The sequence below is a fragment of the Chanodichthys erythropterus genome, chromosome 24 (assembly GCF_024489055.1).
Source record: "Chanodichthys erythropterus isolate Z2021 chromosome 24, ASM2448905v1, whole genome shotgun sequence".
Taxonomy (NCBI): Eukaryota; Metazoa; Chordata; class Actinopteri; order Cypriniformes; family Xenocyprididae; genus Chanodichthys; species Chanodichthys erythropterus.
The window spans coordinates 11667382-11693945 of NC_090244.1; the positions used below are offsets into that span (position 1 = coordinate 11667382).

Here is a 26564-nt window from a genome sequence, read left to right on the forward strand (position 1 = left end):
TAGCTCCATTGCCATCAACTTAGGCTTACGATGCTTTTGGGAAACGCAGCCCTGGACCTTGAAAGTAGTGGTTATATTGCTGTCATATACCTCTTGGATTTCATCAAAAAATATCTTATTTTGTGTTCTGAAGATGAACGAATGTGTGAAAACATAGGGGTGAGTAATTAATGACAGAATTTAAATTTTTGGGTGAACTAACACTTTAAGTATTATATTATTATAGGCATATTATAGTTCTTTTTGTGAACAATTTAGCCATGAATTTATTTATTTATTTATTTTTTACTTTTTAATGTTTAATCAAAATGATATAACAGAATAATTCAGTGAAAATGACAGACTTTGCGCTGGTGTCATATGAGAAGATCAATACACATCTCAAAAAACAGTCACCAACCGATGCATAGAACCACGTCTTACATTTTTTTTCTTTTTTGATAATCTGTTAGACTCGGATCACCTCAACTTTAAGAGGTTTTATCGTTTATTTGACCCAAAATGAAAAAAAATAAAATAAAAAAAAATAATGAAAAACAAAAATAAATAATTAACAAAAAATAATCTATTAAAAATAATAAAATAATAATTATACACAATAAAAAAATGAGAATGAAGCAAAATACAAAAACAAAACCCTTCAAAACAAAATAAAATAAACATTAAAAGTTCCCTGCAAAACAAAATAAAAAACTCAGAACAACAACAACAACAACAACAACAAAAAAGTAGTAAAACAAAAATCTGACCTAACAAAAAGCTCTATTAAGTTTATTTAAAGCATTAACACTTAATCAGAAGTGTTCAAGACCAAAATAAATTGCAGGTATAGTTGCTGGACACACAACTATAAATGCACACAAACTCACACACAAAAACAAAGAGACTTCAGCTGTCATCCTCAATAGCACACTTACTTCACTGCCTCGTACAAGCTTTAGACCAGTCTGTCATGTCCAATGTGTTCAGTTCTCTCCGTTCCATTTCTATCTGGCACTCTACAGGCACAGCACAGAACACAGGGACTCACATCAGATCCCTGAGAACCAGTCACACCAACGCTATCAAAGATCCTAATCAGTCTCAGCCATAACACTATCGTCACTGCACTGCTACTGCCGATTCTGCGTGTGCGGTGAGGGGCAGAGGGTGCGAGAGAAGCCCTCCTTTTTTTCAGCCCTCCCATGAACTTAATGACTGTACCTGCTGGGCTTGCTTGTTGGCAAGAAGGCAATTTGCCAGCTGCATCTTTCTCCTGATGAGAGCACATTTGTGTAGGCGGAAGGTTTAGTATCCCCAAAGACTTCCGGTCAAATCCAATAGGCAGAAACATTCATTTATCAACAGCCAAACAACACTGGCAGACACAAACAAAACGCAAAACTGCTTTCTAGAGAAATATCAGCATTAGACAATTATTTTGACACCTAAAAACAATGAGAGGAAAAAGAAAGAAGCACATTCAATTTAAATGGAAATGCCTTTGGAAAAAGTATTCTAAGGTTGCAATGCAAGTCATAAATCACATATTGCTTAAAGGGAACATATCATTTTACTGCTCTTATGTAGACATACTCACACGCAAAACTCCCTTCTGGGTGATGTATTGAATAATATAGTTACGACGATTAGTTTTGCAAGTAGCAAAATGTATATTAAATGAATAATATAAAAATTAAGTATATTATAAAATAAAATAATAACACAATACAAACAATATCATAAACAATAATAATAAAATGTTCAATAAATTTAATATAAGTAATATAAAAATCTGATATTTTGAATTTACTTGTTAAACAATGTTTTTTTCTATTATATTATAAAAATGATCAAATAAAAGAAATCAGATCAAATACATAAATATCAAGATATATTTATAATATAGTCAAAAATCTTAAATGCATATTCAAATATATTATATTATTTTTTCTGCTATATTTCCCAGCCCTAGTTTGAGGTCAAAACCATGACACCATTAACATATGACCCTGTTTGCAGATTGTCTATTCTGTATTCAGTAACTTAGCCCACCCCGAAGAATGAAAGTGTCAAGTAGACAGAGGTTATACAATCACAACATATAGGTCATTTACATACAGAAGTCTTAAAGGTACAGTAGCGAAAACTGATCTGACAGAAAGCTTGATCCAGTTCAGAGCATGTAGCACACCAATGCCACTCATATGCATTAAAAAGAAAGGACAGAAACCCACTGACCCACAAATGTGTGTGCAATATGGCACATTTCCTCTGTGTGTGGGTGTGGATTTGACCAGGTCTCTCCTTTCAGTCCAGACGTGGTCCCCAAGCCCCTTTCTCCAGGGTGAGACGCCCCGATCACGTTTCAGAGCAGTGTTTGAACTGCCATGGCCAAATTACACAGTCAAACACAATGTAGCAGTCATCGTGGACCTGAAAAACGGACATCCCTCCACCGGCAGGAAACTACACTGGGATTCAGACACCACATGCTTTAGATGACTGTCATTTCTGAGGGTGTGTCTGTATGTCTATGAAAAAAAGTACAGGGAGGTCCTATACCTTTATCACAAAAAACTCAGGTGCAACATGCATAAAATATGTATACATGCAAGTAGATCAAGAAAGAGACTTCAAAAGGGGACAAGTTATGAGAAACATAAAGCTACATTAATAACAGTTAAATGTATACCAGTTATTTTTGTCTAAATACACTAAAAACTAAAATCAATCATTTTAAAAGTGATTTTAGGTATCTCAACATTGTAATGTACAGTAAGAAAAAATTATATTCATTTAGGTATTTGCTAATGATTGCATTTAACAGTGTTATTAAATTATTGGTGCTTTAAAGATTAATTTTAATGGGTGTTAGATGATGTAAAAATAGGGGAATAAAGTTATATTTAAAAAAAATTATATGTAATATATATATATATTTGTGTGTGCTAATATATAATATGTATATATTTGTGTGTGCTTTGGATGTGAGCATGAAACTTGCAGAAATTAGTAAAATTATATGCAAACCCGCAATCTTGCGCCAAAATTCAGGCCTTGTAACAGCAACACTATTCAACCTTTCTCTCTCTCTCTCTCTCTCTCTCTCTCTCTCTATATATATATATATAGAGAGAGAAAGATTGCGATTGCGGGCATGCATATCATTGTAACACAGTCCGTAAACGGAAAGAAGAAGGTGGGAACCGGTGAACATTCAACAAAACTTTAATATATAAATAAACAAATAACAAAACGAAAGTAAAGCCGGCAGACGTCCGCGAGGGTACAAACATAATAAAACATAAAATAATATTCAGGCCTGGTCCTCTCTCGTCCTTCACTGCCGTCGCTCCTCCTTTTATGCTCCCGGAGCTCCTCCGTGAGAGACTCAAGGCCGGTGCGCCTCCCAGGTGATGCTCGTTAACTCTCGCGCCACCGGCCTCGGTTCCCTCACGGCTCTCGCCCGCCCTGGTCGCCACAATCATTTTACTCATTTCCGCAAGTTTCACGCTCACACCCAAAGCACACACAAATAAAGACACCTCTCAAACAGCTTGTGAGAACCAAATTGAGTTATTTTTCATGGCTTATTGTGCTTAAACAGTCAAATACATAAACTGCGGAAGAAAGTGGAAAAACAAATATATTGAGTGAGCAAACCTTTAAGTGAGATAATTTCAATGGTAACTAATAAATGTTTATATGTGAATAAAAGCCTAAATTAATCATATAAAGCAAACCTATGTCTCTTCAGAAGATTTGGGTTAAATTCGCTTGATTCAAATTGACTACTGTTACTATGTGTCATGTACTTTTTGAGCTTGAAAATATTGAATACCTAGACTTTAATTGGATGGACAAATTCTGAGATAATATTAAAAATATCTGTATGGCAGTTTTTCCCTGTGGTATCGAAAATGGTATCGAATATCAATATGTTTCAAGGCATCGTTTTGAAATTAGAAATTCCAGTATTGTGACAACAATTCACTTACACGAATGTGCCCTTATTATACTAATCATAGCAAGATATCAATGAAATATAATTTATTATCTGCAAGACAAATATAGTCAAAGCAAAACAAGAAGAATCATCAGCTGTAAAGGATTACTACACCATCAAAGCGATGGTTTGGCTTGTGATCTGATCACAAGGAGGTTCACTGAATTTACAGTACAGTGCAAATGAATCAAACTAATCTTCTACAGCATCCCCATCATCCAACTCCAAAACCAACATGACTCCCTTCACAATGGAATTTAAGCATCTCTCAGAGGGATGCATCACTAAAGTTCGCACCGCCTCCTCTTTCTTCACTGACCGGGTCTTTGTTTTGGCAGATTTGATGACAAAGCAAGTCAAAATAACGAGAGCAAAAAGATTTAATGCCTTTTTTTTTTTTTTTTACACCAGCTGCTGTTGAAGAAAGAATTCCCAAATTATACATGACATCAAGCATTTCCAGTAAGAAAGAGGACAGAAAAGGAATTCCCACTGGATTCTCGCCATTCCTGCCCTCCAGCTATATTTCACGAGGTCTTAGATCATCCCTCTTTCACCTGTATCAATCTGGGCACCAAGATGATATCTTGACAGGTACTGGGCACAGAATCCTGCGAACACACCTGGTTGGGCTCAAGAAAATTTCCTTATTTGGAAAACCGTGGATCTTACAAAGCTTGTCTGTTGGTCATCAATCTGACTCATTTTCTGCCAAGATTTTGATCGACCGCCATTTCATCTGTGAGATGTTCTGCACTGACTTCATCAAGGAGAGGGGAAGTTTAGTCTTGAAGAGACAACTTTTCATTGCAGACAATGTCTGGTCCACTTTGCAGGACTTGAGTGTCTGACCAAAATATCAAATGACCAATCGGAGTTCATCCAAACATGACAATTCTGTCCACATTTACTCACACTCATGTCTATATAAACTTTCATCTACGGAAACGCAAAAAAATATATTTTGAAAGTCAAAGTACAATAGCGCCTGCCAACTTTTTAAACCGTCTTGGAACTACAAGTATTTTTTACGTTCATTTTTTCCCAAATGGTTTTAATAAAAGTCTTTTTTAAAGAGTTCTAAGCCATAACCCACCCAACCAGGTATGAGGTACATCACAACGTTATACAAACTTCGATTAGAAGCAAAAAAGTATTTGAAAATTGAAACAAAAATGACAAGACTGTACTTAAATGTACAAGACTGTGTAGTTAACAACTTCAATGAGGGAAAGAACTACAGTCCCATGAAGCACTGTAAATGACAATCAAATTAAAAATGGAGAAAAATAAAACATGATGATTTAAAAAATAAGTTGAAATAACATGGATTGATGGCTTCAACAAATACATATACCATTGATTATTGAACCTTGTAGCTCACATTAGGCAACTAACCCTAACCCAAACCAAACCAAACCCTAATCTAACCCGGTAACACTTTATTTTACAGTGTCCTTGTTACATATGTTACATGTACTTACCATAGTATTAACAGTAAATTATGCATAAGTACATGCTACTAACCCTCAACCAAACCCTTATCCTACCATAACCCTATATAGTTAGTAAATGTTGTTAATTAATATTACTCTGTACTTAAATACATAATTACACTGTAAGAGTGACACATTAAAACCTCTAACCCTATAGTAAGTACTTAAATGTGTAATTGCAGTGTAACAAAGCTACCTTAAAATAAAATGTAACCAACTTATCATTAAAAAACAATTCCCCTATGGAGAAAATTAATAGGATTTTAACTTCCAGAACCCAAACTACATTGGACCCCTCTGACTTTCATTGCATGGACAAAAGAAATGCATGCATTTTTCAAAATACCTTCTTTTTGTGTTCCACAGAATACATACATGTTTGGACAACAGCTGCTTCTGATGTTCACTAATAAAGACGCTTGTGTGAATACACTAGGAATAAGAAAAATTCAGTCTTTTTCTTTATTTCTGAGGCTTCTTTCAGATCCAATCCTTCCATCAATCATTCCATTTCTTGCGACATCTACTTACCTCCCCACCCACTGCATTTCACTTTCATTTCTTAACCCATTTCTTCCAAATCCTCTTATGTATTTGTTTTCTATCACTACATTTTTCATTTCCCCTTTCAAGATGACATTTCAGACATCTTTCTATTCTTAACTAATGAGTAACCAGACATATTTAATAATAAATATGCCGTCCACTGTCAGCTCAGAATGTGTTTAGTAAAAACACAGACGGTTTTACAGAGAGTGTTGTTGTGCTTGAGGAGACACAGTGCAAATGGCGAGGGATGTGGGACGTTAAACAGCCGCAGGGCTTGCAGGACTGCACAAAGGCACACCGAATGTGAGAACACAAGCACACACGCATAAAGAAGTGTATGTATGTCTAAACTGATCCATTAGTGGTTGCCTTTGGCGCTCATGAAGACAATGACTACTCTTTTCCTTTGTGAGGAAACAAAAGCAACTCTGTTGCCCATCTGAACTGATCTAGTTTGACTACCGAACATCCTGTGGCAAGCTATACTCAGGACTACTGATCATAAGAAACAGAAAACATGAAAAATGAGAGTCTACAGGGTGAGTTAGTGCAGGTAATGCAAAGGTGAAAGGTTAAGTCCTACCTATCAGTGTCATCTTGACTCTTGGGATTAAAGTGCTGAACAGTCCCTCTCACAGTGTTCATTCCATCCGAGACCCGGTTAACCCTCCGGGAGTACAGGTTGAGACCTCCGTCAGTCATGTAGCTGCAGACACACACAAACGCAAGTTTAACACACAAGACCCAAACAAGACGCAATTACTAATGCGGTGTCTTATCTGTTAATGGCGCATGAACAGGCTGTCTTGTGAAACACTGCAGTTAAATATGTAGCAAGACGCATTAACAAAAAGATATTTTACATGATGATGCCCGCCGTCTGATGATCTATACTTATCCAGCGCCTTTGACAGCATGTTGTGTCTGCACATTCACATTCATAACAAATGAATTCAGTTATCTCTACAAACAGAGTAAAGACAAACATTTGTCAATGTCTAAAGATATCAGCCACAGGAAAAACCAGTTTTACTACATTTAGTGGAAAGGCATAGGTAGAGAAGTGCTATAATGTTAGAAGGTTTTGCCACTGATTGTACGGAAAGGATATAGACAAACTGTATTATCTATCTATATATTATATATATATATAAATGATATATATGGGTCATTGACGAATAAGGTTTTTAAAAGTGTAAAAACTAATGGAGATGTAATTAATTATTAATTTTGAAGTTTTTTTAAGTGTTAACAATGAGATTGTGTTTTTTTATAATCATTTAACACTGCTTTTGTAATTTTTTTACAAAATGGACAAAATGTGTGACAATCAAAACAATGCTAACAGACTGATATCTAGCTAACTAGATAGCAAAAGGACAATCAAACTTTTTATATTTAGTACAAGTTTTTAAAATATTACAACATTTTCCATGTTTTATAGTGGTTGTATTGAATGACCTGATGTTTCAAGACATGGGTATGAGCATGTGAAAACATGAATTTTTTAAATTGTTAGAGTTAGTTACTTTGCTTCACAACCACGTGGTCCTTTGCAGGTGTCTAAATGATGTCACATCTTGTCACATGATATTGAATGCATGACTTGATCCAAAATGGTCCCTTTACATTGGTTACTTCGAATGACATCAATGAAATTAATTTTTCATTTTATTTTTTAAAAATATGTCAATATAGCTTTTATTAAGTTTTAGTTTATTTAGTTTTATGTACTTAAACTAAAGGTTAAAGCTGCCTCGACAACTAGCTGAAATATATTTTATTTTATTTCAGTTAATCTTTATTTTATTTCAGGTACTTTTTTATGGCTTTGGTTTTTTTGTTAATAACCATGAATGAGATGATTGGAGTCTCAAGCCCCCATAAATATGGTCTAGATATGGAAGATACCATAGTGAATTCCTCAAAGTCAAGACATTTTGTTAAAAGTGTTTAAGAATATAAAATATTTATATGAGTAAAAAATTAAGAAACAAAATAAATATAATATATACAATTTTAAATTTACAAACCCATACAAACATTTTATATTTAAAAAAATATATAAAATATAAACCAATTATGCCCAAACATCTTTGATAAGTTATAGATGAAGCCTCACATAATATAACTTAATCAATATGAACTTTACAAAGTTCTTTAGCTAGTTAAAATGAATTTAAGCTCAAAAACAGTTCAAATTAGCCCAAAGCAGCTATAAACTAAACCTAGTGTCTCTTTCAGTTTAACACCAACAAAACCATAACCAGCATGCAACTCAAAATTTTCACTCACCTCACTAAAGGTCACAAGCCAGGACTGCGACTATTAAGAAAGTCTGGTTGGTTTCACATGACCATGTCTGTTGACTATTAAGGTGTGTGCTCATGTGTTTTTGTTCTTACTGTAAGTACCCATCTAATATCCCTAAGGTCACACTACATTGAGAAGTGAAAATAAGACAGACTGTGGGTTGGACTGCAGGCAGAAGTGGACAGGTGAGCTATGTGGGACAGTGTGTTTTAACCTGAGGCACAAGGTGGATGGCTGTTTACTCTCTTGAGCCATTTAAGTGGATGTTCAACAGGTTCTCAAAGGACAGTCATTTGCCCTCTGGCGACAAGCAATATGAACCAAACACTTAAAACTACAACAGGGAGGAGCAGAGCTGATAATAGGCTGATCCAATACCAGATAAGCTTGATGTTTCAGGGTAATATGATTTCCACTGTACAACATCTAATGCATGACTGAACTACTACAACACAGTAATACTGAATAACACCTTGTTAAACTTGTTTGTTTGTTTGTTTGTTTTTTTAAAAGACAAAATGTTTTTATATTAGCAAATGTTATATATATTTCAATCATGACAACTCTCGGAATGAAGTAAAACAGCATTTATTAATATACATGGAATGTACATAGGTTTGGTCTTGGCGGACTAGATCTGCTGCTGGATGAGTGAGAATACCTCTAAAATTCACATGAAAACACTGAAGTGAATTTAGGTTGCTGCAAGGAAACATAGGGAGAACGCACCGAGCAGATCTAGGCAGGTGGTGCTGGGGAAGGTGGAGGACAAATCCCATGATGCACTGCAATGAACTGATCCTGATCCGATTTTACAAAAAAATGTGAATGATTGGATGACCAATTGGCTTTAAGTGAACCAATCAGCTGCTCTGAAGAGTTTCATGAATGAACTAATATATATATATATATATATATATATATATATATATATATATATATATATATATATATATATATATACACACACACAGGGTAAGATTTGTGAAAAAACCAGAGGGGGGGATGTTATGAATTTTTTTGTTGTTGTTGTTGTTGTTAAAAACCACAGTAGAACTATATACTATTTTTGGCAGCTGTTACAGAAATATTTTTACAAAAAAAAAATCAGATTTAACCTTGAGATTTTAAGTATTAGGCAGTTTAGATATTTGCAACACTACAATGACACTAATAATTATTAATTTCTGTTAGAAATGCAAAATCAATTGGTAGTTATGAATGAAATAACGAGATACAAACCTTCTTCAATCGCGTTTGGTCCCATTTATATTTTGATCACAGTGCATACACATACAAACTTTAAGTCCAAAAGTGCCCACATTTGTAGAAATACACGTTTACCTCAGATTTCATCAGATAGAATATAAGCTCGGTTGTACGCAGGGTTTCAAAATTATCGAGGTCAGAAAATGTAGTTTGCTGGGGGGGTAAGGGGGCAAATTTAGATTTCCCTTGTGTACATGTGTGCATTTTTAAGATGTTTTAAGGCCAACAAATTGGATAACAGCTTTAAAACCATGTCAACAAATACATGCACAGTTTTGAGGCAGCTTTAATCGCATGTTTGGTAATTTCATGACTTAGCTTACAACAGAACAACGACGGTCATTGTTCGTAGTTTCCTTTGCTCTTTATTTAAGCTATAATAAAGTAATTGTTAAGCGCGCGCCGGCGCATTTGCGCATGCAATTCTTGAGTGTGCGCCACGAGCACGGTATTACGGCTGATTGGACAGTCATGTTCATTTTTCTGAGTTTTACCGACATAGCCTGACAACATCTCATCTGACCGCAGTTCACTGTTGTTCAACTGAAGCTCCCTCGTCATCATCTACCTTATTCGCGCTCGTTTGACTTGCGGCTGGCGCTGAGACGAAGTCGGAATGCGCGTCTGAAAGGTGTCCCTTTTGTTGTGGTCGTAAAGAGACAGTTCTATATAAATGCAGCGTTTTATTTAGCGATGTTTTAAAACAAATATTTTTATTTTAGGTATTTTATATGCTTTGTTGGAGGTTTGTGGAGTAGCATCACCCAGGGGGGATATTTTTTTATTTTTTTAATTCAGCAGAGGCAGGGATACATAGACCAGAAGGGGGGAAATCCCCCCCATCCCCCCCGTACAAATCGTACCCTGTATATATATATTATATATATATATATATATATATATATATATATATATATATATATATATTCAAAGAAGAATGTGTATGTTTTTCAACATTTTTTATTTAAAGTAAATTAATTGTCCTGGTAAAAAAATAATATAGATTTTGACCATGAATTATGTGGTGGTATATAAACTATTTCACAATTTTTGTTATTAGATTTAATAGAACAATTACATGTTTCATCCTGTTAACGATATTATAATTAATAATACACATTACAATAACATTAACGCTAACATTAATTTCACAATTAGCAATACATATTTATTTTTAGTTCATATTAGCTCAGGTCCATTAAATAATATTAACAGATACAACTTTTGATTTTAATAATGTATTAAAGGTTGAATGTAACATTTTTATTGTTAGTTCTTGTTAACTATTACAAGTAATGAATGTTAAAAAAATGGAACCTTAATGTAAAAGTGTTATCATATAATCTAATAAATGTTTACATAAAGTAATATATAGTTAAGCATATTTATAATATAAAAATAAGCATTTTAACAGTATCAGACTGCTGATTATAATGAGCGTGAGTTAGTTTTGGTTGTTAAGTTTGCAGATGGTGAAGACACAGCATCTTAACAGACACACATCCTTTACCTTGATCTCTCATTTCCTGCTGTGAAGCAATCACACTCTGATTCAGGTGACTGCGTTTCATCATCAGGGCGGCTGACTAACCTGCTGACTAACCTGCTGAGCAGGTGGGACAGTTCAAAACAGCACACGCCAAACTAATGATTTATGTTTTTCAGTTGAGGTAATTAAACAATAAATGAATCATCAGATGATCAAAAAGATCAGAAGGCAGGAAATATGAATTTCACAATCCTGTGGTTGATCAATCTTAATTTTCAAAGCATCTAGCCACAAAACTATGCTTTAGTAGATTTGTGTGAGCATTTAACATTGATTAAACTGATTAAAAGTAGTTTTATTTTGCTGATTAAAAGTAATTTTATTTTAGTATGTATGTCTACTCTGTAGTCTGCGGCAATTGTCTTGGCATGGTACATGAATTTGGTAAATAAACAATACCATGGTATACATCAAGGTACCGCCATCTGATACCATCACTGAACTGTGCTAGCATTAGGCTTTTTGTAGAGATTATCTATTGTAAATAGTGTCTGTTTATATGTTATGACTGGACAATATTTCCTATTATATACCTCCTTGAAAGGTGCATTACTGGGCACATTTGGGATCAACGTCTTCTGTTTAACATTGGTTACTGAGAAACAGAGGTTTGTTAAGATTATTTCAACTAGTTAAACACTCTGTCCCATGGAGGTTATTCATTTGCCCTGACCTAGTAACCCACTGCAAGTCATTCAACAGCAGTCTCGACAGACTGACAGATAGAAAGACAATGTATAATCAAATAATAACCTGGCGTTATGGTTGAAAACCCGTATTTAAAGAACAAAAACATTTGTTACTATTATCATCTTTCATCAAAATGTAATAACTTTCTCTAAAATGTGTCCGTTGACATACTGAATAAGCCTTGGTTGGGAAAAATAAATAAAAATGGGCAGGAAAAACAAAACAAAAAAACATTTTAATCAAATCCCAATGGATAAAATGGATAAAATCAGTTCCCATTCTTTGTTTTTCTACAAAATTCAGTTTTACTCAGTTAAAAGTTATTAAAAATAGAATACTATAAAAATAAAACCTCAATAAATCTCGATGGAAAAAAATCAGTACTTGTCCAAGTTCTAACAAAATATTCTGTAAATGTTTATAAAATTAAATTAAATTAAATTTATAAAAAATATACAAGCATCCACAATTAAATCAAATCTCAGTGGATAAAATCAATTCTCTCCCTACATAATCTCTCACAAAACCTTGTTTAAATGCCTTTTATGTTGTCTTTATCTGATTATTCGAACTTGTAACTAAGATGGTTCTAAGATAAGCTAGTAAAAAGACACTAATCCAAACCAATGCATCAGGTTTTAGAAACAGAATTTGCTGTAAGTACCCAATGTTGACTGCGTTTCAAAATCCATCCATATATGGTCTCAGTAATTGGGCTTAAAAGCTTTCCAACTATGATCAAATGTCTCACAAAGATTTTCTTGTGGTGACAGAATCACTCTACTGGAATTCAGCACTGAGCAGAAGGAATATGAGAATCCAATAAAAGGTGTCTGTCTGATTCCTGTTTGAACAAGACTAGGGAAAGATTATGCACGACATTTCTGCATCTGCTGTGTTTGTGCATTTAGACGCATTTCCAAATTTAGATGTAACCTCATATATCTTCCATGGGGTCAAAAGGTTGCAGATTTTTCCATGAAAAGCCAGCTAAATGCATCTCTGCGAGGTAAATTCAAGTACTCTCTTTCACTCTGTGGCCCAAATATTCATATATTCATCCTCTCTCAGGATTCAACCATGAATATTTCCCATGACCCTTGACTCCTGTCCTCTTACCACAGGCTACATGTTGCGTTTTCATGTCCTACTGACAGACAGCGAAATTAACAGCTGATAACAGACATATGAACAAAACAACTGCTAACATGAAAGAGCTATTGAGGCTTCTAAAATGTTATCGTACAGCAGTGGGACTCTAATGCACATTTATGTCAGTAGCTACTTAAAGCCGCATACAGAAGCGGGTGAGTTTGGGATGTGATTGCATGGTCCAAAACAAAACCGAGAGCCAAAAAACAAAGCCATTTAAACATACTGTAATTTGCATGTTGCCACAAACCACAGCAGTATACCGGGGACTTTGAGCATGCAGACAAAAACTGGCAGAGCTCCTAGTGAACGACACGATGAAAGAGTGAAGTGAATAAAGAAAGCTGGATCGGCGTTACATGATTACATGCTAAAAAGTTGTGGTTAGCCGCTCATGGGACACAGTAGGAATTCAGTGGTGGGTGCGTCGAGCCACTGCGCACTTGCACTAACACTGCATCTCTTGAAATATAGTGCTAAATGGACATTATAACTTGTTAAAAAGATCAATTGCACATTTTTTGTAACTTACTTATTGTAATGTATCATTAAAATTTTGCCTATTCAAAAAAGTTGATTTATTGATTGAAAATTGATTGATTCTAATTTTTGTTTTTTTTTTGGAAGTAACTTGCTCAAAATAAAAGTAAAAAAGGACTAACTAAAGAGCGCCACCCAGAGGGAGCAGCAAAGAGATTCTTACATTCTTACCTGTATGATACCTGTATCACATCTTACAGTAATTTTGTGTGTGTTTGTGTGTGTGTAATATATATATATATATATATATATATATATATATATATATATATATATATATATATATATATATATATATATATATATATATATATATATATATATATATATATATGAGCTGAATAGAAACATAAAACTAAAATTACAAAGAGAACTGAAAATATGAATATATAAAAATAATAGCTAATTAAAAACATTACTTACTAACACCAATTAGGGCTGCACAATTTGGAGAAAAAAATCTAATTGCAATTTTTCAAATGTGATTTATAAAACAAATGAAAAAGAAATATAAACAATAACAGGTTTGTTTTGCTTGTTTGTAGGGCTGCACAATTTGGCTCAAATTTTTGTGTTAATATATTAATTTGACTACTACTATATAATAATATCATTATTTCTAAATAAAAATATTAAACTAAATATTAATGTTGTAATAATTTTCATAATTAAAAATAAAAATAGTATTTTTTAATAAATATAAATATAATAATTAATAATATTATTTTTATTATATAAATTATATAATTTTAATGATATAAAATAATAATAATATTTTTATTTTACAGAAAACTTGTATGAAAAAATGCTTGTTTCCTGTTAACATGCAAGCAGCATGTGACTATAAATAATTAGAAAAGTCTTAAGTAGTAAAGCAGTAAAATATATTATGATAAAAATTTGTGACAATTTCCTTATTTCTGTCAGGAGGTATGCAAAATCAAAAAAATGGAGTCCATGTATTTAAAGGCGCTTTAAGTGATCCTGGGTGGAGTAACTTCCTGTTGATGTTCGAAGTATTGTCAAATAAAACAGAGGCTAGCTAGACCCTCCCCTCCGTGCTTCCTGAAACAGTCATGAACGCGCATTTAAAATCATTCTTGTCGGTTATTGGCTGGAGCGTGTTTATTATGTTTCGTGGTCCAGGCTGCACCAGTTTGTTTTTATTGCCATTTTCAGAGCTTGTGGTGACTACAGGGACCGCATTTTTTTACAGTGTGTTCAGGAGAGAGGCAGCTAGCGGATAGTGAGGAGATGTTTGCTGTATGTGACAAAAAATGTTTTGGCCTAAAAACGCGTGACATCACTTAGAGCACCTTTAATATGAAATATGAGCCTCTTATGCACCCACTGTGAAAAAAAACCTGTAAACTGGAGAAAAACATATTGATTATGTTTCCCTCAAAGTTCTTTAAAGAGAAGAATTATTTTTCCTATTTTAACCCTAAATAAGATTGAGTGAGCTTTACTTGGGGCTAAACACATCTGTTTCATACTGGATGCCAGAGGGCGCTCTTGAGCAGATACTCCAAATATGTCTCACAGAAGTACGAAAATATAACGCACGCCGTTCTTGGAAATCCTCTATGGACATCATATCTCTTTGACTGAATAAAAAGATCATATGAACGCTTTGATTGATTAAACATGAATATAATAAACAGACGACTACGACAATACATTGTTAATCTGTGTTCTTCAAGCCATCTTGGGTATTTCCATGATAATAAAGTATATTTATAATGCAATGTTATATCAAAATGCTATTTAAAACACTTGACTGACATTATGAAGTGAATTTGGAGTAAAAACATGTAATTAAATGTCTTTTGTTGGACAAGAGGTTCATACTCATTTCATATGTTTGGAAATTTTGTATGTATGACGCATGTTGCTTTTTCAAATGCACATCATTTACTACTGATCACAAAGCTGCTCTTCACTAACACGCTGTGTACATATTTCTATAATTAATACCCTATAATTAAACCTACCCTATCTTTAAAGCTGATGTGTCATCTATCAATAGTTATGCACATGAAACATATGAAAACTCATTTGAAAACTTTTGCAAACACACCATCAAACCACACTCACCCACTGGGGACACCATCAACCCTCATGCTCTTGCCCAGGATGTCTCCATCACTCATGTACCCTGGCGTTTCCATGGCGACGCCCTCCAGCTCCTCCACCTTCTCTGAGAGTTCAAGGCCGCAGACGACTCCGTTGTGCGTGCAGGTCTGATGCATGTGTGTGTGCCGCCCACAGCCACTGCCGTGGTGTACGAACGCGTTTCCTGGAGAGGGGGCATCACCAGCCTGTAGGCGAGGACTGGATGAGCCCAGTCGCCATGGCAGTGCAGAAGCAGGGCGGGAACTGAGGGTTAGCAAGGCCCTCCCATTGATCTCTGTGGTTACTGTGCTGTCAAAGGTCGTCTCGAGCATGCTGTCAGGTGAAAAAACATGAGAAGTTAATGTCATAAACAACCAACTAAAAGTCTCATGGGATATTTGTCAATTTGATATAGAAAATACATAACTGGAAATGTAAACATATGGCTATATATCAAATTTTAAAAAGTTGTAGATCTTTATTTGATCTTTAGTTTGTCTCCATTTACTTTCATTCCATGGAAATGAACAACAGGTTAATTAAAAAAAAAAAAAAATGTTGATTTTCAAATTTACAAAAAGTTTTGAATTAAAGTTTAGTTCACCAAAAATTCTGTCATTAATTACTCACCCTCATAACTTTGTTCATCTTTGGAACACAAATTAAGATATTTTTGATAAAATCCGAGAGGTATAAGACTCCTCCATAGACAGCAATTTAACAACTACTTTCAAAGTCCAGAAAGGTACAAAAGACTTTGTTAAAATAGTCCACGTGACTGCAGTGGTTCAACCTTAATTTTATGAAGTGTTAAGAATACTTTTTGTGTACTTTAACAATAACAAAACTGCAAGCAACATGTCTGACACCATATTTTAGCATGGACATACTGCAAATTCTGCAACTCCATTTATGTTTCACTAAAGAAAAGTAAACAATATGGGTTTGGAATGACATGAAGTGGAGTAAATGATGACGTTTTTCAATTTTGGGCATCTATACATCTATACAGAAGTTTGAAAGAAAGTGTGCAAACAGCAAGCAAAAAGCAGCATTGAGTTTCTGGCAAATTCTGCATTCTGTCAGGACAGGGTTTCATTGGGATATTAAAACAAGCTTTTTATCCAGTATTAGCAGGCAGTAGGTGGCCCCCAGCCGATTTCATGGCCAGCTTTTGTACTCTGGAAGGCCGAGACGCGTATCAAACTGATCACGGCAAAGACAAAAACCCAGCACCCCCCAAATGAGCTCCTAATGCCAATCAAACTGTCTTCCTCAAAGCCATTTAGAGTTTAACAGTTCGCAAACCCCCAGAGATAAAAGGGTTCACACACCCGGGAACAATGGGGTGCTTTCTGAACTGTGCTGTGATCTCTGTGCCCAGTCATTATTAATGTCATGTTGTACTTCAACCCTTCTGAATTGAAGTCATTTAGAGTCTGAACATGAACTGACACCACAGAAAGTGCAGTAAGAAGCAGCTACCACTAGTGGGAACTCTTTGGGTTGATCGCTAGTTCGCCACAAAAAATAATTTAAACTCAACCCACATTCCTTTTCTCTAAAAAAAGCAAAAATTACGAAAGTTACAAAAGTTACGAACAGAAGTGAATAGGGCCTATTTTGGAACATTTAAAAGCAAAAATATGAATCTTATAAGTCTACAAAAGCACTTAAAATAATTTTCCTGTTAAAACTTTTGTGAATTATGGATTGGTCCTATTCACTTCAATTGTACGTTCCTCACTGTAACCCTTTACTTTTTTTTTTTGCTTTTTTTTTTTTAAAGTCCCAGAATATTCCTTGAAGAGAAGTAATATTTTAGATGAGTAAAACTAACTTTGGCCACTTCCAGCAGTTAGAAACATACACAAAATATATGAGAAAAAATAAAAAACAAATCACACTGTTTTTACCTGTGACTGATGTGCGTCGTCCCCCTCAAACTGGACATGGTTTCTTCTAGGTTTTGCCTCAGATCAGCAATGTTTTTCACAGTACGTAGCCTCTTGGCTTCAGAGTCCTCACCTGAGGAAACCAGACTCATCACCATCACCACAGTCTGCAAACAGCTACTACCATAACTCTAAGACATGTCCGAACACACACATTCACACACCTAAAATGCTTCAGAAATGTAGCTAAAACCATAAGAAGCATGGCATAATGTAAATGAAGCAACTCCAAACTCTGTATTAGCATCACAGAACTAACTCTGCCCCTTTTGCTTGTGAAGTTAATTCACCCAGCATTCCATAAAAGAGCTTTTTGTTTTCTTGCACCAATGTTAACGTATGCAACGTTAGCCAACCGCTGCTTAAAAATAAACACGCAGTGTATGCCGTAGGTGAGGGGATTTGGCCGCTCAGATTAACGGCTGTTTACTGATCATGAGGGGTCCACAAGGGGCTCAGAAGGTACACAACAGACTCACACATACACAAACACAGTCACACATGATGTAAAACGTGTAAACGAGTGCCGTGGTAAAGTACATTCCTAGAGGCTGTATAAACCACAAACAACCTCTTTCAGAACTGCTCACTGAGGCTAATGCTAAATCTTTGTTTTCTACTTGCCTTTTGGGTAAAAAAAAAAAAAAAAGACTTGCTTTCTTTCAAACTGCTTTAAATATAGAATAGTTTAAAACAGCATTTAGTTTTGTTTATTTGCAAAGATATTTGATGGGATGAAAGTTCATAATGCAAAGCAAGTAGGCTATGCTTTGCATTTTCAACGCAAGGGGTGCTAGTGGACATTAGCGTAAACGTTTATATTCAGTCTATATTAATTAAACTGCTGTCATGCCAGATTTCTGCCAAGCAGAGTCATTATCATTAAAGGTGCCGTAGAACGTCTTTTTAAAAGATGTAATATAAGTCTAAGGTGTCCCCTGAATGTGTGTGAAGTTTTAGCTCAAAATACCCCATAGATTTTTTTTTTTATTCATTTTTTAAACTGCCTATTTTTGGGGCATCATTAAATATGCGCCGATTCAGCATGCGGCCCCTTTAAATTCTCGTGCTCCCCCTCCCCCGGAGCTCGCGCTTGCCTTAAACACCATAAACAAAGTTCACACAGCTAATATAACCCTCAAAATGGATCTTTACAAAGTGTTCGTCATGCAGCATGTCTAATCACGTAAGTATAGTATTTATTTGGATGTTTACATTTGATTCTGAGTATGATAGTGCTCCGTGGCTAAAGCTAATTATTATTGCTCCATCTGCCATTTTTCGCTATTGTTCTTGCTTGCTTACCTAGTCTGATGATTCTGCTGTGCACAGATCCAGATGTTAATACTGGCTGCCCTTGTGTAACGCCTTGAACATGAGCTGGCATATGCAAATATACGGGGCGTACATATTAATGATCCCGACTGCTACGTAACAGTTGGTGTTATGTTGAGATTCGCCTGTTCTTCGGAGGTCTTTTAAACAAATGAGATTTATATAAGAAGGAGGAAACAATGGTGTTTGAAACTAACTGTATGTCATTTCCATGTACTGAACTCTTGTTATTTAACTATGCCAAGATAAATTCAATTTTTAATTCTAGGGGCACCTTTAAAGGTCCCGTTCTTCGTGATCCCATGTTTCAAAGTTTAGTTAGTGTGTAATGTTGTTGTTAGAGTATAAATAAAATCTGTAAAATTTTAAAGCTCAAAGTTCAATGCCAAGCGAGATATTTTATTTAACAGAAGTCGCCTACATCGAACGGCCAGTTTGGACTACATCCCTCTACTTCCTTCTTTAATGACGTCACTAAAACAGTTTTTTGACTAACCTCCGCCTACAGGAATACACAAAAAAGGGGGCGTGGTCTTGTTGCGCTCCCACGGAGAAGAGCAAGAGTTGCGTTTGTAGAGTGTGTTTGTCGCCATGTCGTCGAAACACTGTTATTTTCATCCCGCAGTCCAATCACCTTTGTTTGGCCTTCCCAGGGACGCTGTACTTAGAGATCAATGGTTACAATTTATGTTTAACTCGGTTCCCGAAAATTATAATTGTGGTATCCTTACTGCAATAGTTAATGTTGGACTGCAGTGCACATAATGGCCACAAGAGGGGACTATGTTTATGTATATGGCTGTTTTCCGTATGAGGTACTCTTCTGAGTGAGTGCTAACGTTGTACATTTTCTGTCGCTGCTGTGGAGATGAAAGAGTTCAGTCTCTCAGGAATTATTGTCTTTTGTGTTCATTCGGCACAACACCACAATAATCCACATGTAAAACTATGTGCTGCAGTTAATGCACATGATGATAACTGCCAAAAGAGGCACTACAGCGCCTATTAACAAAGTTTTCTCTTTCAGGCCAACAAAGGCAGACTTCTAAGAAAAAAATGACTGAAGAAAAATTATGTTTTTGGTAAGTAAAAAACTTTCCAGAGATGTGACTTAACAGTTAGTACACATGCTCTTTATCAATAAAAAGTGACTCAAAAAAAGCAGCCATCGATATGGATCGGTGTGTTAAAGGGGACCTATTATGCCCCTTTCACAAGATGTAATATAAGTCTCTGGTGTCGCCAAAATGTGTCTATGAAGTTTCAGCTCAAAATACCCCACAGATCATTTATTATAGCCTGTCAAATTTGCCCCTATTTGGGTGTGAGCAAAAACACGCTGATTTTGTGTGTCCCTTTAAATGCAAATGAGCTGCTGCTCACACCCCCCCTTTCCAGAAGAGGGCGGAGCTTTAACATCTCAAGCTTCGGTTGCTCAACAACAACAAAGCTGGACAATCTCACACAGCCAAAATGAGGATTGTCAGTAACGGTTTTCAGCCTTACATTGTTCAAACCGGAGTCGGACACTGATAGAGAGACTCAGGAAGAAGTTACAACTTTTAGAATGCAACTGGACGTTTCTGAATAGTTAGTGGATAAATTTATGTAGTTGCTGTGGAGTTGATTCAACTCATCAACTAGCATGTGCCGTCATGTTAATCTTTTTTTGAATCAGTCCGGCGTAAAATGATGGCATGGTAACACTACAACAACTCTTCCTCTTCTCTAAAGCAGCACAACATGGCCTCACCTCCTTTGTTGCGTGTTCTCGGGGGCAGGGTTTATGTAAACTTTAGGGATAGTGATGTCACTAACCTGGGAAGAAGCTTGTTGTAGTCCCTACCAGCCATTTGTTATAGTCCTTAAATAGAGAATTCTTTCAAAAAAATTATCCCCCTTTGCATTGAAATTTGAGCATTAATTTAACTTTGCAGATGTTGTTTATGCTCTAACAGCAACATTGCACACTAACTAAAGTTAACAAAGTGAAATCATAATCATCCACACCTTTAAATACCTCCTAGGTAGCTTTTTAAAACAGATATACACACATCTACTCACTTTCATGCTTCTCAAACATATCCAACATGGTTAGAAGGATCTCCTCATTAACACGAGCAATCCCATCCCACACACATGAGTGTTGGCTCAAATGCAACTGATATACACAGCTAAATGTGTTGAGCTCCCCTTCATTCAAAACACTTGGTTGAGTGTGTTCAGCCGACCATTTAGATGATGTTGAAGGTCCTCCAGAACTGTCTACACCCCAGAACCTGTCCTTTCTCCTGAGACTGGAGCAGTCGTCTAAGGTGTCCTCATTTGAACCATCTCTTATTCCTCCAGTTCGGAGAGGAGATGCCAACTGACAATGACATTCTGCTTGGTCCATTGAGAAGAAGATTAATTTAGGTCTTCTTCCAGTGGTATAGGTCTTTGTCTTAGTTGCAGAAGAAGACTTCACAGAGCTACTAATGTTCTGCACTTTTTCTGGTGGCAACGTGTCCCTGACTCTCCAACGCACCTATTAAGATGGATAAATGGTCTGTCTGACACATTCAGAGTTGTTTTCCCAGAGAATGTGCCGATTGATTCGTGAAAGAAGCTCTTGTGATGGCGGTCCTGCCTTTTCCTTTCCTCCATGGAAAAGAGAGGGGAAATTAGAATACAGCTCTCATGTCTACACCAGCCCAGGGAACTTCCCCTGTGGAGAAGAGTTTTTCTCTCTACACAAAATTCTGACAGACTGAGAAAGGACACGCACACACACACTCTAATACACTCAGACACACACATGCTGGTAGGCCTTGGCAACTCCTTGACATTCATAGCCTTTTACATGCAGATGAGTGCTGTTTTGTTTTCTTGTTCACCCTCAGACTGGTCTGACATTGGCCTCAAAGTTCGGAAAACACTGCTCACTTATTCATAAATAATCAGTGTTGTTTTATACAAAGACACAGTAGATGACCTTGTCCTAACTAGACATTAGAGTTGGGGAGTAACTAACCAAAAGTGGCAACACTACTAAAATGTTTAGTAGAGTGATATTAGACTGTTTTGAAACAGTTTTTCCCAGTAACAAGCAATATTTCCAACATACAGCATTGCAACACGGTAAAACAACAGAATTGTTTTTACCTCACATGGTTTCCTGAGCAAGCTGAATAAACAAACATGCTAATCTAAATTGCGATGTCTGATTAATTTCAGAGGACTGTTAAATGATTTGCAAAAAATATTCACTATGAAACTCTAAAATGATTTGCTATGAAGTGCTATGAATCACCAAAAAAGATTTGCTATGAATCAACAAAAGATTTGCTATGAGTAACTAAAATGATTTGCTATAATTCTGCTAAATGTGTAATGGTGCAACTCACTAAAATGATTCACTATGAATCAGTGAAATTATTCACTGTGGATTAGAGATGCATGATTAACCGAAATTAAACCGCACACAGTTTGGCAGAGGTTGCAATTGTTTTATGCGCAGCTTCTCAGCTAAGCACTCCTCTGTGATCAGTAATAAATGCTGATCCATCTGAAAGCCAGGGGGCGCTCTTGCACAGAAAGTCCAAATATGCCCAGCAGAAGTACGATATAATGCACGTCATTACAGGAAATCCCTATGGGCGTCATACAATCGCTGTAGTTGAATAAACAGAAGATTGAAACACTTTGATTGATTAAACATGCCTAATAATATATGGTTTATCTGAATTCTTCAAGCCTTCTTGGGTATTTTCATGATAATAAAATATATTTATAATGCAATGCTAATTGACATAGCCTTGATCACTGTATAGAATACTATGAAATAATATGATGCCTTATTCTGTGTAAGAAGCCGCATTCTCTCACAGAAGAAGTTAAAACACTCAACTGATGTTATGAAGTGAGTTTGGAGTAAAAACATGTTATTAAATGTTGTCTTTTGATTCATAAAAGCTTCTCATGTTTGGAAAGATGTTTGAAGCATGTTGCTTTTTCAAATGCACGTTATAAGTGACTCAAACACTTATTGACAAGCTGCAAGTTGCAATTTCATAATCAAACTCAGCCAAATTGTTTTAAGCTCGATTTCATGTTAATTGTGATTTATCGTACAGCCCTACTGTGAATCACTTCAATGAATGAGTAGCAGTCTCTGCGAGGCATTTGATGTAATTTTCGTAGCAAAATTATTTGCTTAAACATAGTTGTTAAGTCATGTTTTTGACTCAGTTACAGAATTTTGCATGTTTTCTAGTTATTTCAATTGCAGTTTCAAAGTAGCTTCCCCAACACTGCTATTTGCAACTCAAGTTTATTTTTTTCTGTACTCACTCTCAGTGTTGTGAATCATTACGCTCATAATGTTTACCTGTCAGGTTCTCAAGAGAAGTATGGATGGATTTGCTGCATAGGCCTGTTCGTTCTCTCCTTTCCTCCACTCCTGCCACTAGCCCAGTCTTATCAATTTCAGTGTGAGATCTACATAGAGACAAGACAACATGCTAATTCAGAGCCAAACAGAGTCTTATTGGAGTATGTATGATAATGCATTACAGTACCACAAAAGGTGTTACCTGTACATGAATGGGGCGACAGTGGCCATGTTGGGATGGTTGTATTGTTGCTGGAGCTGTGGAAGTTGCACACTGACCGTATTGCTGGTTGTTGAGTGGGTCTGTGCACCAAGAGTGAGATCTTGGGAACTTTTTCCATCTGAAAATGCTAAGCTAGATGTAGAGCTGTAGTTTCTGTTGTCTTTCTGCCCTTTATGCACAGACAGACCTCCTATTTTTCCGCTTCGTAACCGTTCTCCCTCCGCACCACAAGGGGGCGACGCTACAGACTTATTTGTAGCTGAACCCTTTCCTCCTTGGCTTGGTTTGGGAATTCCAGTCATGGCTGATTTGGCATTGTCTTTCTTTACTTTGTTTCCTTTGGGAACAGCCTTCTTAGACTCTAATACAACAAGTCCGTCAGTTTTGGTGTCTCCTTTAAGGTGTTCGGGTTCTCTAACAGGAAGCTGTTTGAGCTTTTCTTTCTCTTTAGGCTTTGACTTCTCTTTAACTTTTTCAGATGCTTTTGCCGAGGTTATTTTCGGCGCCAAAGCCCTTCCGAGCGTCAACTGAGCAATGCCTTTTAGCGCTAGCTTGGGACTTGAGCTACCAGAACTGCTGGGGGTGACAGGCCGCTGGTTTCCAGAGTGGATGGGGCAAATCTGGCCTTCTTCTGGTTCAACAGCATCTACATCGTCTGTACTGACAACCTTGGTGGCTCTGGAACCTGTTTTGCTGTTAAAGAGCTTGAGCTTTTCCAGCATGGACTTCTGGGCAATCACCTTAGGGGGAACCTCAAGAGAATCTGGAGCTGGTTGTTTAACCGTGACCAGGGAGGATGTAGCAGTGTGTTTAGCGCTGAGCGACTTGCTTCTCCAGGGTTTAGAGGTGGTAGTTGTGGTGCTGGAGCAGCTGGGTGGAGGAATGGAAGAGCTGATTGGTCCATGATCAACCATTGTAGGTGATGGGGTTGTTTTCTCTGTAAATTCAAGAAGAAATATAACTTTTTATAAGCTCTTCTTCACAAACGCTTCTGTACTGTGCAAAAAGATGCCGAAAATTCCTAAATACTAAAAAAAAAAAAAAAAAAAAAAAAAAATTATATATATTTATGCATTGCTTGGAGTCGCTTTTTTTTTTACATTCAACTACTGTAACAGGCAATTTGCCAAATAGGGCGGATAAATAGTCACTCTGGCACAGAGAAAGTGGGTCAAATCTTTCAAACGCTAGCAAGTGCAGTTAAGCTGTTGCACACAGACATTAGCAAGTGTGACGCCCATGGGAGTTTGAAAATATGAGAGAGTACTACATGAAGTGCTGAGAAAAGGAAGCATGAACTATGAAAAGAAACATTTGAAGAATGTGAAGTAATGTATTAATATTTATTTTTGAGATCCAGGGTCTTTTCTCTATTAGCAAAGGAGACTGACTGTAGAGCATTTCATGATATTTGAGATACAAGTGAAGAAAATGAATATAAACATATTCAATATAAAATATATAATATATATAAATAAAAATAAAAATATACACAAACCATTTCCAAGGCACATTTTAAAATGTGCTTTCTGTCATATAACTAATGTAAAAAATAAATAAAAATGGACAAATTACTTTTATTATTACATTCAATACATTATATATAAATAGCATATATAATTAGCCTGAATTGCATGAAAATTCAATATGTAATGAAACCAAACTCATGCAAATAAGTCTAAGTAAACATGAAACGTTTCATTGTACCCGTTCTGATCAGTCACTCTCTTTCATTATTTCCCCATTTCCCTATTTTTATTTCACTGTGCTGCTAAACTGGTGGTTGCCCTTGTACGCACTATTTATTTACTAGCCTGTTGCGATGAAAACTTTAGCGGTATTTAGCTGTGCTTACCTTACAGGCAATCTGAGCAAAATTCTTAACGGTCATCTTCCTCGCATGTCTACCTAGCTGTTTGAAGTCACTGTATATAAAGTTCTGTCATCATTGACTTTTCTTTCTCTGCTTCTTCTTGCACTGGCTTTGCCACAAGTACACTAATTAGAGTTGAATCCGTGAGCAGTAAACGCCTCATCACCAACATATCCAGCAGTGTGAAGCTGAGAGTCCACACAAACACGAATCAATGCATGCATGCACACAGACATGTACATCACATCATGTATGGGCAAATTTGGTTTTATGGATATGGCTTGAATACAAAAATTCCAACAAATATTCCACAAAAAAAATCACTCAACTATGTGACGTTACAGGGGAAACAACCATGCTAAATAACTGAATGCTAAAGTGTGTTAACCAATGCCGCCATAATGAAACAACAGCGTGCCAAAAATGCGTCAACATGCAATTACAGAATCATAAAAATTTGAACATTATGAGCAGTTACCGAACTCAGAGATTAAACAAGGGAACATCAAGGGAGGATGGTTTGGATCAGACATTGTGAGCAAGAAAATAGTTCAAATAAAAATAATAAATGAAAATGATGAAAAATTTGGTTCCAAATATATTGTAGCCCTTGAAATGACAATTCATGTACAATAATAGCTGGTTCAAAAAATGACTATCAAATTGTCTTTATGGTCAAAAAGGCCCATAAATTACCATAAAAGCATGAATTACAAGTAAATTTACTTGTGCACTTTTTCCAAGCTTTCTGAAGCCATACGAAAACTTAGAACAGACCTAAATTCTCTTCATTATCCACTTAAAAAATGTCCATATAACTCAAATGTATACACACCAACAAAAAAAAAAAAATCAAGAAATTCAAAGTGCATAGTATGTGTACAGTGCAACAGCAAAGAGCTTGTTTACATTTTATACAAGTCAAGTTGTGAAACCGAACAGAACCACATGTACAGTAGGTGCCAAAAAAAACCTAAACCGACTGCCTCGACCTGACTGCATTTACCTACTACACTGCAAGGATCCATTCAGAATTACTAAACACAGCAACATGACAAAACCAAACACTATCCTGAATGTCTGTGGAAACAACGTGAATGCGTACTGAAATGCGTCTGTGCATAAATACAATGTTCAATCAGTGC

At 35.9% G+C, this 26564-nt stretch overlaps 1 protein-coding gene across 1 annotated transcript in view; it reads right to left on the reverse strand.

Moving 5' to 3' along the window:
• nav2b (neuron navigator 2b) overlaps nt 1-26564 on the reverse strand; it is an 87207-nt gene that overhangs the window by 47090 nt on the left and 13553 nt on the right. The window contains exons 8-12 of the mRNA XM_067380675.1: nt 23526-24483; nt 23321-23430; nt 17578-17689; nt 15644-15994; nt 6617-6739 (exon numbers count right to left, since the gene is read on the reverse strand). Coding sequence (XP_067236776.1) covers nt 6617-6739; nt 15644-15994; nt 17578-17689; nt 23321-23430; nt 23526-24483 — 1654 coding nt within the window. The remainder of the gene's footprint in view (nt 1-6616; nt 6740-15643; nt 15995-17577; nt 17690-23320; nt 23431-23525; nt 24484-26564) is intronic.